General features: G+C 50.2%; 1 protein-coding gene across 1 annotated transcript; it reads right to left on the reverse strand.

The window, feature by feature from the left end:
- Window positions 1-2,490: 2,490 nt before the first annotated feature.
- LOC120829561 (amphoterin-induced protein 3) lies at window positions 2,491-7,747 on the reverse strand. The gene is made up of 2 exons (XM_040193772.2): window positions 7,351-7,747; window positions 2,491-6,976 (listed from the first exon to the last, which is right to left on the reverse strand). The coding sequence occupies exon 2, from the start codon at window positions 6,919-6,921 to the stop codon at window positions 5,533-5,535; it is 1,389 nt and encodes a 462-aa protein (XP_040049706.2). The 5' UTR covers window positions 6,922-6,976; window positions 7,351-7,747; the 3' UTR covers window positions 2,491-5,532.
- Between the last annotated feature and the right edge of the window lie 8,143 nt (window positions 7,748-15,890).

Raw genomic sequence — 15,890 nt, forward strand, 5'->3', positions numbered from 1 at the left:
TGCAACCGCCGCTGTAGGGATCATTATGAGGGTCATCTCTGAGTGGGTTTAGTGCTGTGTTTTGATAGCCCAGTGGAGGCGCTGGTTCATTAAAAACACCAGGGGGCGACAGTTTCCTCTTAATGTGGAAAATGGGTTATCACATTATCTCCAGAGCCTCCTGTGCCAGTGGTGCATTAGATGTGCCACAGTAACTCTGCGAGAACCGCCCCCCTCCCTCCCCGTTAAATCAGTCGCAGTGTAAAACCATCACGCAAACACTGAGCACATTTTTTGTATTTGAGTGCATCTAATCTAACCATACACAGTTTTATTTATACCTGGAATAGCTGACCTCGAATGCAGCATCCATCCATTCGTGCTGGGGGGCTTATGTTCAATGTCCATGGAGGCGCAGGAATTGACTATAATTAAACATGTAGGAACTGACTTTTTTCCCACAGGTCATGAACACAACACTAACATGTCAACGTTAACTTCAACGTTGAACTGACTTGGAAGAGCTGTTAGCATACGGCTGTTAACGCTTATTTGGAGTTAATGTTCCTGGCTTCCTTGCGAATGTAAGTCTTATATTTGACTTATTAATTTCCTCTGTGTAAGTTCTACTTCACGTCCCGGGCGACACATCTGGCTCTTTAGCTAGCTAACGGTGCTAACTTCAGCTGCTATCAAGCTAACTGTTAGCTTAACCAAGTTTAGCTAACGCTAGTAGTACAGTTATCTTGGTTAGTAACTTTGTCCGAAAAAAACTTTTTCATAAAGTTGGTTTATCAGAACTTGTATTGACCTTATAGTTACTACATTTTAGCGGCATATTGTAATTTTACTCTACTGCTTAGTTAGTTGCTAATGCTAATGCTACATTGCATATCAGGTCTCACCTGACGCGTATTCCTAATGAAATGAACCAAATATAATCCTTAATTAATGTTGAAATAGACAAATTAGGAAACCTTGTCTATATATCTTATCTGCTCAGTCATATACGTTAGTCGGACATTTCTAGAAAATTAAATAGTAACACTGGATAAAGCCAGGTTCAAAACTCTTGATTGATTCCAATGTTTCTACTGAGGGTTATCGATATCGCTTCACTCCCTAAATCAAAAAGTAATGTCAACAGACGCAAACAAAAAATGTCTCTTTTTTTCCAGAAATAAGCTGTTTTGTAATCACACTTCTATCAATTATCTTTGCATGAGCCTCAATAATTCATGTGTAAATCCTCTTTTTGAAACTCGTTTTTTATAGTTTGTATTCACCAGGCAACATTGCCTCTGAATGGGGATCGACAAGTGAGGTAAAATACCTTAAAGATGCATGATGATGATAATAATAATGAGACAGACAAAGTACAGAGTGGCGGCTCTGTTGATTCGATCTGGGTATTTTATATTACAGCATAAAGTGTTTTATAGGAAAATGCTGCATATTTAAAAATACAGTAATTATGATGAAGGAACAGAATCCCATTGTTTAATTAATCCTTCTGTTCATACATGGACACTTACTCGCATGATGACTTTATCAAATATTATTTGTCTGTGACTGAAAAAGATTTTTCTCTACAAAAAGATTTTCCCTATTAAGCAATGTAAAAAGTTGCGGGCGTTACAAAAATCTAAGGTAATGTGATTGATGTATAATTTGAGTTCAAGCATATTCTATTAATAATTAATTATCTGGATATTATTTTTAACTATGACATTGTAGTTTTTATATCGCCTCATGCCTAATTAGAAATATGAGGGACTACAGCCATGCTACGAACCCTTTGAGGCAAAGCATTGCTATGAGCTAAACGCGCTAACATGCTAATGCCAAGCAGATGTTATCGTTTCATACGTTAGCATAAAAACACACAAGGCGAAACTCCCGACTGTTGGGAATGTCATACGTTTAGCAGGTGTTTGGTGGTAATATTTGGTCCCTTATTGACCGGATGGTGCCGCCGTAGGAAAGGTTGTTTACCATGCACCAAGTTCTACCACAACGCACATGTTGACCTCGCAGTGCTGCTACAAGTCCTGAGTAGACTGGGATCGATGAGCGCTCTTTCCAAAGCTTGTGACGATCCATCCAATAGTCATCAAAGTGTTCTAATAAGAGCCGTCGTTGGAGTCACCAAAGTCAGCGAGGTTCCTCCTGCGGGGACCATGAATGTTCAACGTGTCACGGCCATCCGTCCTGTAGTTGTTGTAGCTGTTGAAAGTGAAGGAGAAGTGTCTCCACTGTGAAATGTAATGTTTGAGCGGTGTACAGTTACAAGGGGGATTAAAAACGAGTCCTTTGCATTTGATTGGAGTGCTCAAAAGGGGGCGTGGCTTACGCAGGAGGCGTGTTTCCACACACTTCTCCATTGTGATGTTGATTGATTGATTGATGGATGGAGTCATTGTGTTATTGGTTATAATTGTTTGATACTAGTATATGTAAGGACACCTCAAGTTGATATAAAAATCCATACAATCTTTAAAAAAAACAAAATTATCTTTTCTGCATATAATCTTTAATATGTGATCTAAAAGGCTTAAAAGAAAGGAACAATTCACGCAAACTGACGAACTAACAGGCTGCTATTAAAGCAACAAAAACGCTGTCACCAAAAATGATTATTATAGAGTATCACTGACACTATAAGATGTTGCCTCTGGCAGTACATGTCTTTTTTTGTCTTATGGGTATAATAAAGCCATATTTTATCAGAGTTCATTGTTGTCTTTTAGTGGACAGATAATGACAAGGGAAGCACCGTTACCACATGGAGCAATAAAGCTTGTGGGAGAAACACAGGCACGAGCAGAAAACAGGGAGAATGAAAACAACAAGAGGATGTTGAAGAAAAGCAATGAAACGTGATCTATCTATATATTAGATTATTCATGTGCGAGACCAGGACCCAATTGAAGGCACCACCAGATCCAGCCGCCTCGTCCTGCAGGACGATCCTGCATCCGAGTGCAGAGTTACAATAAACTGCCGGGCATCCATTTCATGACCAGCTCATCTCTTAAAAACAAAAAAACAGATCTGCAGTTAAGTACAGTCGTGTTTGTGTGTGTGTGTGTCTCTCATTCCAAAGCAAAGTGCCCAAGCAGAATGAAACGCGGTTTTAAGGGGTTGTTTTCGGTGACATTCCGCCTCCACTTAGTCTGTACGTGTGGGTGTCAGAGCCTCCGACTGTGTCTCCATCTGCAACAGCTGCATCTCCTCCGCTCCCGCATCATGACTGTTTTGACAGTCTAGTAATAGCCTGTTGACAGTCGTGGTGCCCCCCCTCCCACCACTAGTTTTTTTGTGCTCCAAGTAATTACATTCTTCCCTTTGAGCTTGTGAGAACCAGGGAGAATTAATCTGCAACGGGGAGCTTGTGCTTTAAATTGAAGCCTGATGGTGTTTTGGGTTGGAGGGAGACAGAAAGAGGAGGCGGAGGGTCTCTTGTTTCACATCTGGGTGATTTGTTGGAGGGGTTCAGGATCATTTGCAGGCTAGTTGATATGTTGTCATGATCTGAATAGACAACCTTTCATCCCATCTGTACCACCTCCTTGCGTTTCAGATCCTTTACTCTTTTCCAAAGCAAACATATTCAAATTGCTGGTGGTTTTATACCCGTTTGCCTCCCATTATCAGTGAAGTACCCGTACACGGTCCAAATATTATGCAATAGGATAGAATTTTGACCACATCGCCGGTTGATTCCCTAAATCGGAAGCGACTGTTACGTAACCAGGGGCCCTGTGGACCCTCGTGTAATAGAAATCCTCACATCGTGTCCTCTGCCAATCATATCAGAAACAATAATTCCCAAACCCAGCTGCGACGCAGCGTCGAGCCAGATTAGAGGGATTTGAGAACACTAAAATTGATAGAGCACCTGATTTTTATCCCCGTGGTAATCCCCAAGTCACCGTGCCATGTAATGTCTTTAATAAACTGCCTGTGGAAGAAAATAACACCGGCAGGTCAGGAGTCTGATACGAGATGCTGCCACATCTCGCACGCGCCGGCGCGTCGCATAATCTCCTGCAGAGCGATGCGGAGGCCGCTCACAGTCACATGTCTGTGTTTAAACCGGAAGGTTGCGTCACAAAAAGCCGCTGACTTTGCGAGAGTTGGTTGGTCGTCAAAAGAGCGAGCGGCCGCGTCGCAGTTTCACGCTGCGCCGCACATCTGGATTTTAGGCTCCCTCCTCTCTGTCTTTTTTTGGGCTGTGACATTCCAGTTGCACATCTGGAGTTTCTACAAAGGATTCAGAGTATCCAACCCCCCCCCCCCCTCAGACGACTCGCTCTCCTTGCGGGGGACGCACCATCACTGACAATTTCTCTTTGATATCATATGAGGGATTACATCTAATCCCATTCAATCCCAGCGCAATCTGTAGTCCAGTCCGCTGCGTGCGAGATTAAAGTACAATCTGAAAACGCCGCGCATGCAGCGGTTTAAAGAAATTGATTTGCTTCCGCCGAGGCCCCCGTTTTGTCCCATCTGGTTCTGAGCATCCCTTCGTCGCGGTCCTGGTCTCTCGGGTCGTGGACTCGCCGTGTTCCGATCCCACGCAATTCTGTGCCTCTTCTCTGCACTTTTCATCTCCGGTGTTTCAGTGTGTGAGTCTGTCATTGGAGCCACGTTACACTGCATTAAGATAGATGAAGATATAACAAGTGATGGGGGAGGAGAGGGGGGGGCGGCATTTGTCACTTTAGTTCAGACTTAAGGTTTCGCGTTTGTTCCCCGGCGCTCGGAGCGCTCTGCTCGTGTTTGATCAAAGGAGACGCCGTCTTTAAAGAGCGATCCGACCGCTGCTCGCTTGTTTGCTTGTTTGTTGACGCTCCCGATTTCTGTACTTTGCTGTTTGCCGGATAAGCGGCGTTGTTGTTGTCTGCCAGATTTAATGCAGCAGGTTTGTATGTACAGTACGCGTGATGGATCACAGCAGGAAGCGCCTCCGTCCTCTGCTTAATTTGTCTTTAAGGTGATCGTAATAAATTAGCCGTTGCCATAAAACTAACGGCAGAACAAACGTGTTTGTGTTACTTAAGCTTTTGTTTAAGTAACACAAATATAGGCTGTATATTAAAAGATATCTCCATCACACTGTAGTTCCCTTCAACTCGAGCAGAATACTGCAATAAAAACGTATTACGGGGCTTTTAATCCTCGTTAAACACTTTCTGTGAAAAGTGAGCGGGATTTGCACTCCCGGGAGAAATGCCCCCCCCCCCCAGTGCAGTAGCTGAGTACACAGAGAAGTTATTAGCTGATTTTTAGGGCTGATAGTGGCTCTGCTGTGATTTAGCAATGTCAGTGTACTGAGGGTAATAAAGCAAAGTTGAAACTTTCATTTCGCCTACCGGGCCGGAGAAGAGCAGAACAGGAGATATTGCTGTTTTCTTTTCTTTTTTTTTATATATAACTCCCGCTGGCTGTCAGAAAAGAGACATGATGTTCTCTGCTTTGCCATTCACCTAAAAAAATAAATGAAAATAAGCTGGAGAAAAAGACCGGACCTCTCCCGCATCCCCATCAGCTCTCAGGGTCCCAATCTGTCAGCCCGTCGTCCATGAACGCCACGCGCCTGTTGGTCTGCATCCTGTGCTGCTCCGTCACGGGGTGGGACAAAACGGATGCGAGGGTCAGGGCGTCGGGGTCGTAGGTCGCGATGCTGACTGCAGGAGATCTGGGATGCCTGCAGCAGCGGCAGCCGCAGCGGCACGGGGTCATGAAGAGGTACGCGAGAATGCCGACCAAGGTGATGGCGCAGCCCGTCAGCGTGGTGAAGCCCGTGTTGAAGGACTCGGGCCCGGGCAGCAGCACCGTCACGTTCACCTCCCGGGTGGCGTTCAGCGCCCGCTTGGCGTCCGCCGCCGTGCACACGTACAAACCCGAGTCGTTGACCCTGGCCGCTCGGATGTCCAAGGTGCCGTTGGGTAACAGGTCGACGAGGGTGTCGTTGAAGGCGGTCTCGGTGATGGGCCCCATGCTGGGGGAGAGCCACCTGAAGGAGAGCGCCGGGCTTCTCAGGGACGTCTTGCAGTCCAGGCGCACCCTCGCGCCGTCCGTCACCACCACGTGCGAGAGATACACGGTCACCGGCAGCGAGATGGCTTTCTCCACGGTGCAGTTACGGAAGAAGCGGGTGCGCCGCAGGAACCGGAGGGCGGCCCTCGGGCTCCCGTCGATGGTGCAGGTGTGCTCGTCGGCGAACTCCCTCACCGGCTCGTAGCCCCTCAGGTTCCAGTGCCAGAAGATGCTGTACATGGAGCAGTCGCAGATCAGGGAGTTGTTGTGGAGGTAGAGCCCCCGCTGCGCCAGCCCGGGCAGAGCCTTCACGTCCTCCCACGGCAGGCGGCTCATGCGGTTGGACGAGAGGTCCAGCATGGCCAGGAACGGGTGGCTGTGGTCACGGATGGAGGAGAACGGGAAGCTGCTGATCTCGTTGATGCTGAAGTAGGCCTTCTTCAGGCTGCTCAGGCCGCTCAGCGCGCCGTCCTCCACCTGCGCAATCTTATTGTTGAAGAGCAGCAGCTCCTCCAGCCGCCACAGCCCCTGGAAGTAGTGCTGCTCCACCAGCCGCAGCCAGTTGGAGGACAGGTCGAGGTGGCGGAGGCCCGAGGCGTTGCGAAACACCCCTTGGCCCAGCGAGGCCATTTGGTTGTGGGCCATCCGGAGGTTTTCCAGTCTGGGCATCTGCTGGAAGCTGCCCGGATAAAGCCAGGTGAAGTAGTTGTGGCTGAGGTCGAGGGTGGTGGAGAAGGAGGGCAGGGCGAGAGGCAGCTTGGTCAGACCGCTGGAACTGCAGCTCACCGTGTCCGATACGCAGAGGCAGACGGAGGGACAGGCCTCCTCGGAGCCGGGGGGCGCCAGGACCAGGAGCAGGACCAGCAGGGGGCCCGGACGCGGTCCGGATGTCATTTTTCTGGAAACCAGGTCCTTGAATGTTTTTCCTAACGCCTCCGGCTCTCTCTCCCTGGTTCAGATAGGAGGCAAATGGGAAACTGCATGATGTAGGGAAGCGCTGCTCTTTTCAACCCACCTGCTGCTCTGATTAATGGTAATGAGGTTAATGCCATGCAGGAGCCCTCGGCTTCCACGGCAGGAGGGGGAGCGCTTCAGATGTCCTCCAGGAAAATTCTGTCCAGGTTTTGAATCACAAATGCCCACCTCAGACTAGAGATGTTTCTATGTTGACAGATTTAATACACTTGTTTCTGCAGCAAATCCTCATCAAATGTCAGAAAATAGCAAAAAATGCTCCTCATATTAACCCAATATCAATAGACTGGATTCAAAATGAATGATTTCATCATCTAAATAGTTGAAATTTACAGAGAAGCATCTCACCTTTTTCAAAGGGAGCCGTTTCTCCTCCGTTATTATCGCACCGTATGGAGGAACATCATCAGGTCAAACAGATTTTCTCCCCGGATTTGTAAAATCTGTTTGAATCCGAAAGCAGACGAGTGGGCATTTCGGCTCACTCACTTATTGTCCCCATCCAAAAAAACAACAACAACAACAACAACAACCCTCCATCAAACGCACAAAGCGGACTGACGGCTGCTCCATGAGTCCCAAACTTTCCCGCCGATGCGTCTCTCCTCCTCCGGTGACATCGAGGCTCGGCCGACCGGCTTCCTCCTCAATCCCCCGGATGAGAGTGCCGCTCTGCAAACATCCCACGGCGCCCACTTAATCTCCCACAATCCCCTCCTCCTGCTCCTCCTGCTCCGTGTCATTCGGAGACCAGCCTCCATCCTCTCATCATTAAGTAACGCCGCCTGTGGCCGGCCTCCCCTCTCTCTCTCTCTCTCTCTCTCTCTCTCTGTCCCTCCCTCAACAAGATTGTATCTTTTATTATTATTCTATTTCACTAAACTTTTAATGTGATGCTTAATAGCAGATTAACGGGACCGGGGAGGCTTTGCTCGTGAATATCGCACGCGGCCTTTTTCGCCCGTCGTCCCTGCCCGGACGGAACGAAACCTGGCTGCGCTCTGCTCTGCCTCGTGCAAAGTGCGTCTCCACCCTAATGGCGGGTGGAGTCACCGTTGTGCACACACCTGTTTCTTTGGAATTTCGGGTATAAAACTCTGTCCAACCTTCTTCCTCCCTCCGTGTCTTCTGTCAAAGTCTCCCTGAATGTTAAGGTCTCCTCCTACCTGCGTCTCATCTATTTCAGTTATGGAGGACGCTCTCTTTCTGAGCCCCCTGACATCCCTCCTTTCTCTGGGCTTTGGGTCTGACTGGATATTCTCTGTCCACGCTGCTCGGTCACGGTATCCCTCAAAGCTCTGATTTCTGTCACAGTGAATTAGCTCTGCCCCCTCCGGCCTCCACCACCTACCTATAATAAGTGCTCCAGGCTTTGACTGACTCCCACTCGCTCACTCTCACCCTGCAAAGGGGAACACAGACGATTCCTCCTGTGGACTCGTGCTGGATCGATGGATGCGCGGGTGGGGGGATGACTGGGGGGGGTTCGGGGGTCACTCGGGCTGATGGGAGCAGAAGTCCACATGCAGATCTCTTTGCTCCGGCCCACCCTATCGGCGACGGGGTTGAGGGCGAGCGGGCGCGTTTTGATGCTCGCGTGTCGAACACGCCTGTCGCCGTCTCCGTCACGGCGGCGTTCCGCTCCATCTCCTCCCCCCCGAGGCCGCAGTCATGCAGCGCGTAGGAGATGTGAACGCCTCCCCCCACGCGTGCTGGAGAGGAGTCGTGAGCAGGTCCTCCTCCAGGTGTTTCCGTCCTCTGTGGGCTTCTATCGCGGCTCAATGACCTCCGCGTCATTCACCCCCCCCGCCCCCCCCCCCCCCCCCCCCCTGCCACCCGCCCCCGCAGGTCTACTTTGTCCCCCTGCAAAGCAACCCCTTCATCCAAGCAGCTTTTGCTTCTTTAAATATACACGTTTCATTGATTTTCATATTATGTAACGGCCCTGTTTGTTCAATGGGCTGCTCCATCTTATATGTGCTGTTTGTTCTTTTAAGTCCCTGATTGTAAGTGGATCACATAAGAGCCATAAGCCAGTGGCTTCATCTGCATAAGCTGGTAATGATTCACGGCTCCTGTTCGCTTTAGGAGCATCCGAGAGGCGTTTGAAAAATGCACGCTGACGTCCATGCGTGACATCATTTTTAATTTTTTAAAATATTTGTGCCAGCAACACTAATTATGACGCACTTTAACTTTTCTTTATGTTTGGTATTGACTCTCATCCTCTAGTTCGATCGTTTATTTTTCTCGAACGCGTGAACGAGACGCGGAGACGCCGGCGCTTTCTCTCTGCTGGATCCCGTTCAGTGTCGTTTGCATGACAATCGTTCTCGTTCGTCCCTGCTGATTGCTTCTCCCCACGCGGCATTAGTCGACGTAGACTCGTCACATTCTGAACACATCTCCGTCTCCTCTTAATCTCTCCGCTTGTTCCCGTTGTTCCGGCCTGCTGTTCGGGCAAAAATCCCAATCCAATCAGCGTCTGTGCATCCAGCTGCTTGGCAAACCCCGCCTCCCTCCGATCTTCTGCGTGCATTTGATTAGACATGCGACGCAGTGCCGTCCCAATCGGGCCGGGGTTGAGCGTGGCCCTGGAAGGTTGAACTCTGACCCCGAGAAGCAAAGTGATTTTCTCTTTCCCATCTGCCGCAGAGCGGAGGGGGGGAAGAGAAAACCCAACAGTCGAAAGAAACGCGGGCTCTTATCTCGGCCCGGAGAAGCAGCGACGCTCGCTCTGAGTCTATTAATATGAAGCTCGGTATCCTCAGATGGAAGAAGAGGAATATTTTTTGGGGGTTGGAAGTTAAAGTTCTGCATTTCGTCTCCTTCCTCTCCCCCTAAACGATGCTCGCCTCTGATCCATTAACGATACGGTTCCAACTGCTCCACGTCTGCCTGCAGCAACGAGGCGTGAAACGCAAGAAAGGGAAATAAACAAGCTCCCTGTTAATTATTGAGCAGGGCATGCACTGAAGAACTCAACATAACTGTGAATATAAGGCCCCCCCCGTGTTTATTGTACCTTTCAACAGCGTTGTGTTTGCATGGCAAGTGTTAGGAATGGCGGCAGAAAAGCATGAGACAGTAGAATAATTTCTGTACTATGAATAAAACATGTACATCTTGTAAGTCATTTAAAACGCTACACATGACATCCATAGCGTTCATTCGGGGAGGCGGACTTTTCTGTAACAGATTTCGTCCTTGTTTTGTCCCCATTTGGGGGGGGGGTTGAGGGAGTTTTCTCTTCTGCGTCAGCTCCTAGTTTGAGAACAGAGGATGTCGCTGGTGTACCGATTAGTACAGCCCTGCATGGCGACTTTGCGATTTCGCCTGATATCAAGTGAATTAAATATAACGTTGGTGACGTTAGGGGATATGATTATGCAGGACGTGTAATCACTACAGTGCTTAACGCAGCGGACTCAAACATGAACCAGTCGGGGGCTGAATAAAGATTCGCAGGAGGGAGTTTCCTCCTCTCGCTTGAGGATGCTCGGACGTGGCAGGACGGTTCGCTTGTTTTGAGGAGCTGCCCCCCCCCCTCCACCCCCATGCCCCCCACCTCCCAAAACCCGGAGAGAAAGGGTGCTTCTTTCTGTATGTTGCATAATCCTGGAAGACATAACATGAGCTCTCCGGTTTGAGCTCCTCTCCACTCAACCCGTCCGGTGGATGTAGTGTGACGAAAGTGTGAAGAGACAAGCACACCATCTAGTGGTGTGGGAGTGTGGGGGGGGGGACTCTTTCCTCCCCCCCTGTCACTATCACTCGGGTTACATAAAGGACTATAAGACACATGCATTTTAAGGAAAACTGAGATAATAGAGCTGATAATGAATAATTTATTTACAAAGTAGTGATGGAAAAAGAACACACAAGTTGACTTATGCTAATGAATAATTGAAGCCCCCCCCTCCTCGTCTCACGTGCTGCTACTCAAGTGGAGCTCGCACGGCCACTGCCCTCCCCGAAGAACTGTTATGAGACTTCCAGAGTCTACATGCGAGCGAGGTGAAAGGGATGAAGATAGAAGATAGAAAGTGAAGCAGGAGACAACGAAACTCTCATCGGTGAAAACTTTATACAGATATGTTATAGTGCGCTACGCTGGTGTTTCAGAAGGCCGAAGGGACTCGCTGATTGTCGGCGGATTTCAATCAGGGCTCACGTGAGTCAGATGGTCGCTCGCTGCTTACCCTCCTCGCGTCCCAACCGGCGGAAGCCGATCACGCGCGAGCGCCGGACGCCGCTAATGGCCGCGCTTCTCTCCTCTTTGTGTTCACATTACCGAAGGATATGGCTTGTGAAATGAGATCACTACTGACTTGTGTGCTATCAGCGACGGCGCTATAAAACATTATGGGCTCGAGTAGTCCATTGTGTGAGGTGCCTGTGGGGGGGGGGGGCGGGCTGTCTGCTCTTCCTCCTGCTCTTTCATCTGTTACCCTCATCGTCTGCTTCTTCCTTTCCCCCAATTTTTATTTGCTTGTCATCCCTCGGTTTCTCTCCCTGCTCTCATATCTTTCTCTCCTCTTTGCTCAGCCACTAAATCCTCATGCTTTTCCTTTTCCTCACGTCTTCTCTCCTCTCATCCTCCCCTCTCATTTTCGTTTATCCTCTTGACTGTTATCTGCCTGCATCCCGTGTGTTTGTGTGTGTGTGTGTGTGTGTGTGTGTATATTTATCCACATACACACACTCCTCTCCGCCTTTCATCTCCTGCCCTTTGGTCATCACCAGAGGCAGACAGGACACGAGCTTCTCTCCTCTTACCTTTCCACATCACTGGTAGATTGTCGTATCTTCAGAAAAAACACTACGTCCAATCAATCCAGATGAATATACGCGATGGAGCGATTTCGTATGAATAACGCGGGTCATCATCTTATTACTCGTAGTGAGTGTCGTTGTTGTTATGAATTAGACAGAGTAGCTGTCGGTTATCTTCCTGATGCACGCGTGTACACAAGCCGGCAGACAGACAGACGACGCAAAGAAGAAGAAAACCGTGTGTTCTTCTGTATCGTGGGTTTCATCCCCGAGTGACGGCTCCTCCCCCCCCCCACCCCCCACCTGCAGGACTCAGACACCTCGGGACATGAGGGGGCGACGAGCAGTTAGCGGTTCCATCAAGGATCTCCGGGGCCATCCGTGGAAAATGAAACCATCTCTGAACAGGTAACTCAATTTAACTCGCGGCCGCCTTCTCCGGAGCTACAAGCGGCGATACTTTCCCGCGGCTGATGAGAGGAGGTAACAGAGCGTGGCCGGAGCCGCCGAGTGCAACAGGAGACGCCCGCTCCTCCTTTAATTGCCTGGACATGGTCAAGGGAGGAGGGAGGCTCCATTTTTTTTCCCTCCACTTTCACAGATGGAGAAGCGCCGACGGAGGAGCAGAAAGGGATTCTGGGTTTTTCTTTCTCCCTCCTTTTCAATCAATGAAATAGACTTGGCTTTAATCATGGCGCCATTGAGTGCTGAAGCTTGCAAAATGGAGAGTTGGTCTCCTGGAACCATTCCCAATTTTACGGAAATCCCCCCCCCGCGTGTGTGTGGCACTTCACTGCACAGGATGGAAAATACGATTTTGTTGGAGGATGATGTGGCGAAACTCTAAAAAAAATATAGTTTTTAATTCCATGCTGTGCACAACACATAAAAGTGAATGGACTCATCTTCATCTTCTCCACTCAGTCGCACTCTGTTAACGGCATGTTTGTTTGAGGGGAAGTTTAAAATAACAGCTGAAGTATAAACTCCAGCGGTATTCTGGACCCGCTGGCGCCTCTAAACCGTGGAAATGGATCTTCATACAGTGACAATTAGCTAACGGAGAAGGTGTTCAGGGGGAGCCTTAGAAAACGAGTCTCATTAGACCGTTTCATAATTGTTAATTACATAATGACCACACTGACCTTTCACCGTCCTGCTCAGCCGTCTGAGTCGGGAGATTTAATGGGTGCAGTTTAACGTGTGCCTCAACAACGCCGTCTTCTACTCCATTGTTAATCAAGATTTAAAAAAAAGTTATTTCTGTTAATTATTGAAAATGTGTTTCAATGAAACCGCTGACGTGGCCTGAGACAGGACGAGAGGAAGCTTCAGAAATGTTCCCCGCGGGCCAATCGGATCGTTACACCTTCATGTTAGAGGGACGCCGCGCGCACGCAGCCTTTTAATATAAAGGAGTAACGGGCGGAGGGCGTGGAGCGGAGGAGGGGCCTCGTAGTGGCGCCTTTTTCATGGTGGCGTCTCGGGTTCAGGCAGGAGCCCCACCCCCCCCCCCCCCCTCTCTCAGACACACCTGGGAGCGTCTGTCCCGCGGCTGAACCCCAAGTATAATGGAGCAGAATAAACACTACGGGTCGCCTCGCAGCGACTCTCTGAGCGTATTCACCGACGCAGCCTTCCCTCTCGCTGTGAGAGAAAAATAGGTTTTGGGGTGAGACCGGTTGTAGCCTGCAGAGGGCGACCATTAAGCTCACCAAATATCATTATTGGGGTTTTTTTTCTGTAAGGTGCAGCCGTCGGGATGACGAATGCAGCCGGTGCAGCAGGTGCAACATGTTTTCTCTCCTTCCTTTGCTTTCATTATGGCTGCAAGGCCACGAGGACCGGAGGCTTCACTTTATTGCTCGGCTCATCATAAGCTCGGCATATATCGAGGGGCGGCCCGACAGGCTGCAGGGGGGCCGTGCTGGTCTGGATGTGCGATTACACAACGATTACCGCCCTGAGTGTTCTGGTGTGCTGTCTGTACGCAGCAGTACAAGTGCACTCGGGGGGATTCACTGTGAGCTTCATTATCCCAAATCTTTTTAAATTGCTTTGCTGATAAAGTCTATCCAAAACGAAAGCATATTTCAATAGATTATCTCCCCCTCCCCCCACAGACCCCCCTGCAAAGGCCCCCCCCCGAGTCTCATCACAGGCCAAAGCTAATGAGAGATAAGAAACTGGAGGTAAACCACGAGGTGTTCTTTCACTTTATTGTGCAGAAGGTTATACCAAATAAAAGAATAACACAACACAATGAATAGTCGTTGGGTTCGAATAGAATTAAAAAAAGGAGAGGAGGGGGCAGGAAAGAATAAAAGTAGGGAGCCCATCTGTCAGTGCAGTCTGGCTGAAGTTGGCCCTTGCCGCCATTGTTTCCTTATCTCTCCCTCTCTCTCCCTCTGTCTCTCTATCTCTCTCTGTGTCTCTCTCTCTGTCGGTGAATAACGGCGACCCGGCGCGTCGCTTCCCAGCCCATATTTTCCTGGTCCGACCGCTGCAATCGCCGTCCTCTCTATACGTCAGTGGATTTATTCCGAGGCTATTAAACTCCTCACAAAGAAGTAAAAGAGTGACTCGTGAGAGACATTCACCAGGAAACACAGCGCTTTGTCGCTGAGCGACGGTGCAGCCGCGAGGAGGCTGCTGCTGACGCGGCACAAGTTTCCTCCGCTGGGAAACCAGATGTGTTGTCAGAGTAGTCTTCTTAACGAGCGGCCTGTTGGATGCCGCACATTCACAGCCCTGAAGAGACGTGCCCCCCCCCCCCCCCACCGCACTCCCAACAGTCCCTCTCTGATTCGTCTACGGGTCGGGTGGTGTCCTGTCCAAGTATCCCCTGCGTGTTAATGGCCACGGCCCCCTTTTAACGACGAGGCGACGGACGACGCCCGGGAGAAACATTAGCTCAGCAAGGTCACAGCGGCCGAGGTCGCATCTGTCTGTGAGCAGCCTCGGTGGATCCCGGGCCCCTCGCGTTACTGTGGCCCCGGGGCAGGGAAAATGGATCGTCATTTAGCAAGCCAGTGCTGAACAATACCAGCTGCATCTCCCGTCACCTTCTTCTTGTCTTCTCCTCCCAGCTAAACGTCAAACCCCCCCCCCCCCCCCCCCCCCCCCCCGTCGGGCCGGCCTCGGCATCACGTGTCATTACATCACATCGATGGCCTCTGGACAGATTCACATTCTCAGGAAGAAGGCAGCCAAACATACCCCCCCCACCCCCCGAGATAGACAAGCGCCGGTGTGGGTCACCGTTGCCCCGCCCTCTTCCCCCGGTCAGGTGGATCTTTGCGTGCTGATTTTCTGTCATCTTCTCACGTGCCCCCCCCCCGGCTGTCGTCTTATCAGCCATGCCCACCTATGAAGCCCACCTCTTAAGCAGCCCCCGCACCAGCACAGAATGTCACATTTCGACTGCCAGGCGAAATTGGCTTATCTCCGCCGAGAGGAGTCGGGGGCGTGGGGGGGTTGGGGGGGAAGGGGTTGTCTCTCTACAGAGCCGTTTTGAAAGCCTGCTTCTTTTCAGCTCTAATATGACACAAATCCCTCCACCAGGGGGGTGTGGGGGTGGGGGGGCTGCTTCAGGTAGTATTTACTTAGATTTGATGTCATTGGGGCCCTGCATTGGGGCCAGGCCTCTGTAGAGGTTTGTTACCCCCCCCAGTGGGCAGATGCGCCATGAGCGAGCCGGGTTAGGCTGAGCCGAGCCTCTTCAACCCATTTCCTGCTAAGCCCACACATTGTTATTCAGACGGAACCTGGCGTTTGGTGGACCTCCAGAACCCCAGAAACTGAACTCCAGCAGGTCTGCTCCGCTTCCCCCCCCCCCCCGACAGCTTGGCTCAGCCGCGGCTTAGCGCCTTTATTCTCGCCGTCGCACCGAATCCCAACATCCGCGAGTCCCCCCCCCCCCCGGCACGCCTTTCTGTTCTCTTCCCGGCAAGGTGAACATTGTCGAGGGAGGGTCGGCTGTGAGACAGACTGCTTGGAGAGGACAATAAAGGGCCTCAGGTGGAGAACCTTCCCCTGGTTTTCTTTTTTTTTAACCTGCATATGCAAATGCCGCTGATTAAGCCGCAGACGTCCCCCGGCCTCGGTGTGGC

The sequence above is a fragment of the Gasterosteus aculeatus genome, chromosome 2 (genome assembly GCF_964276395.1).
Source record: "Gasterosteus aculeatus chromosome 2, fGasAcu3.hap1.1, whole genome shotgun sequence".
Taxonomy (NCBI): domain Eukaryota; kingdom Metazoa; phylum Chordata; class Actinopteri; order Perciformes; family Gasterosteidae; genus Gasterosteus; species Gasterosteus aculeatus.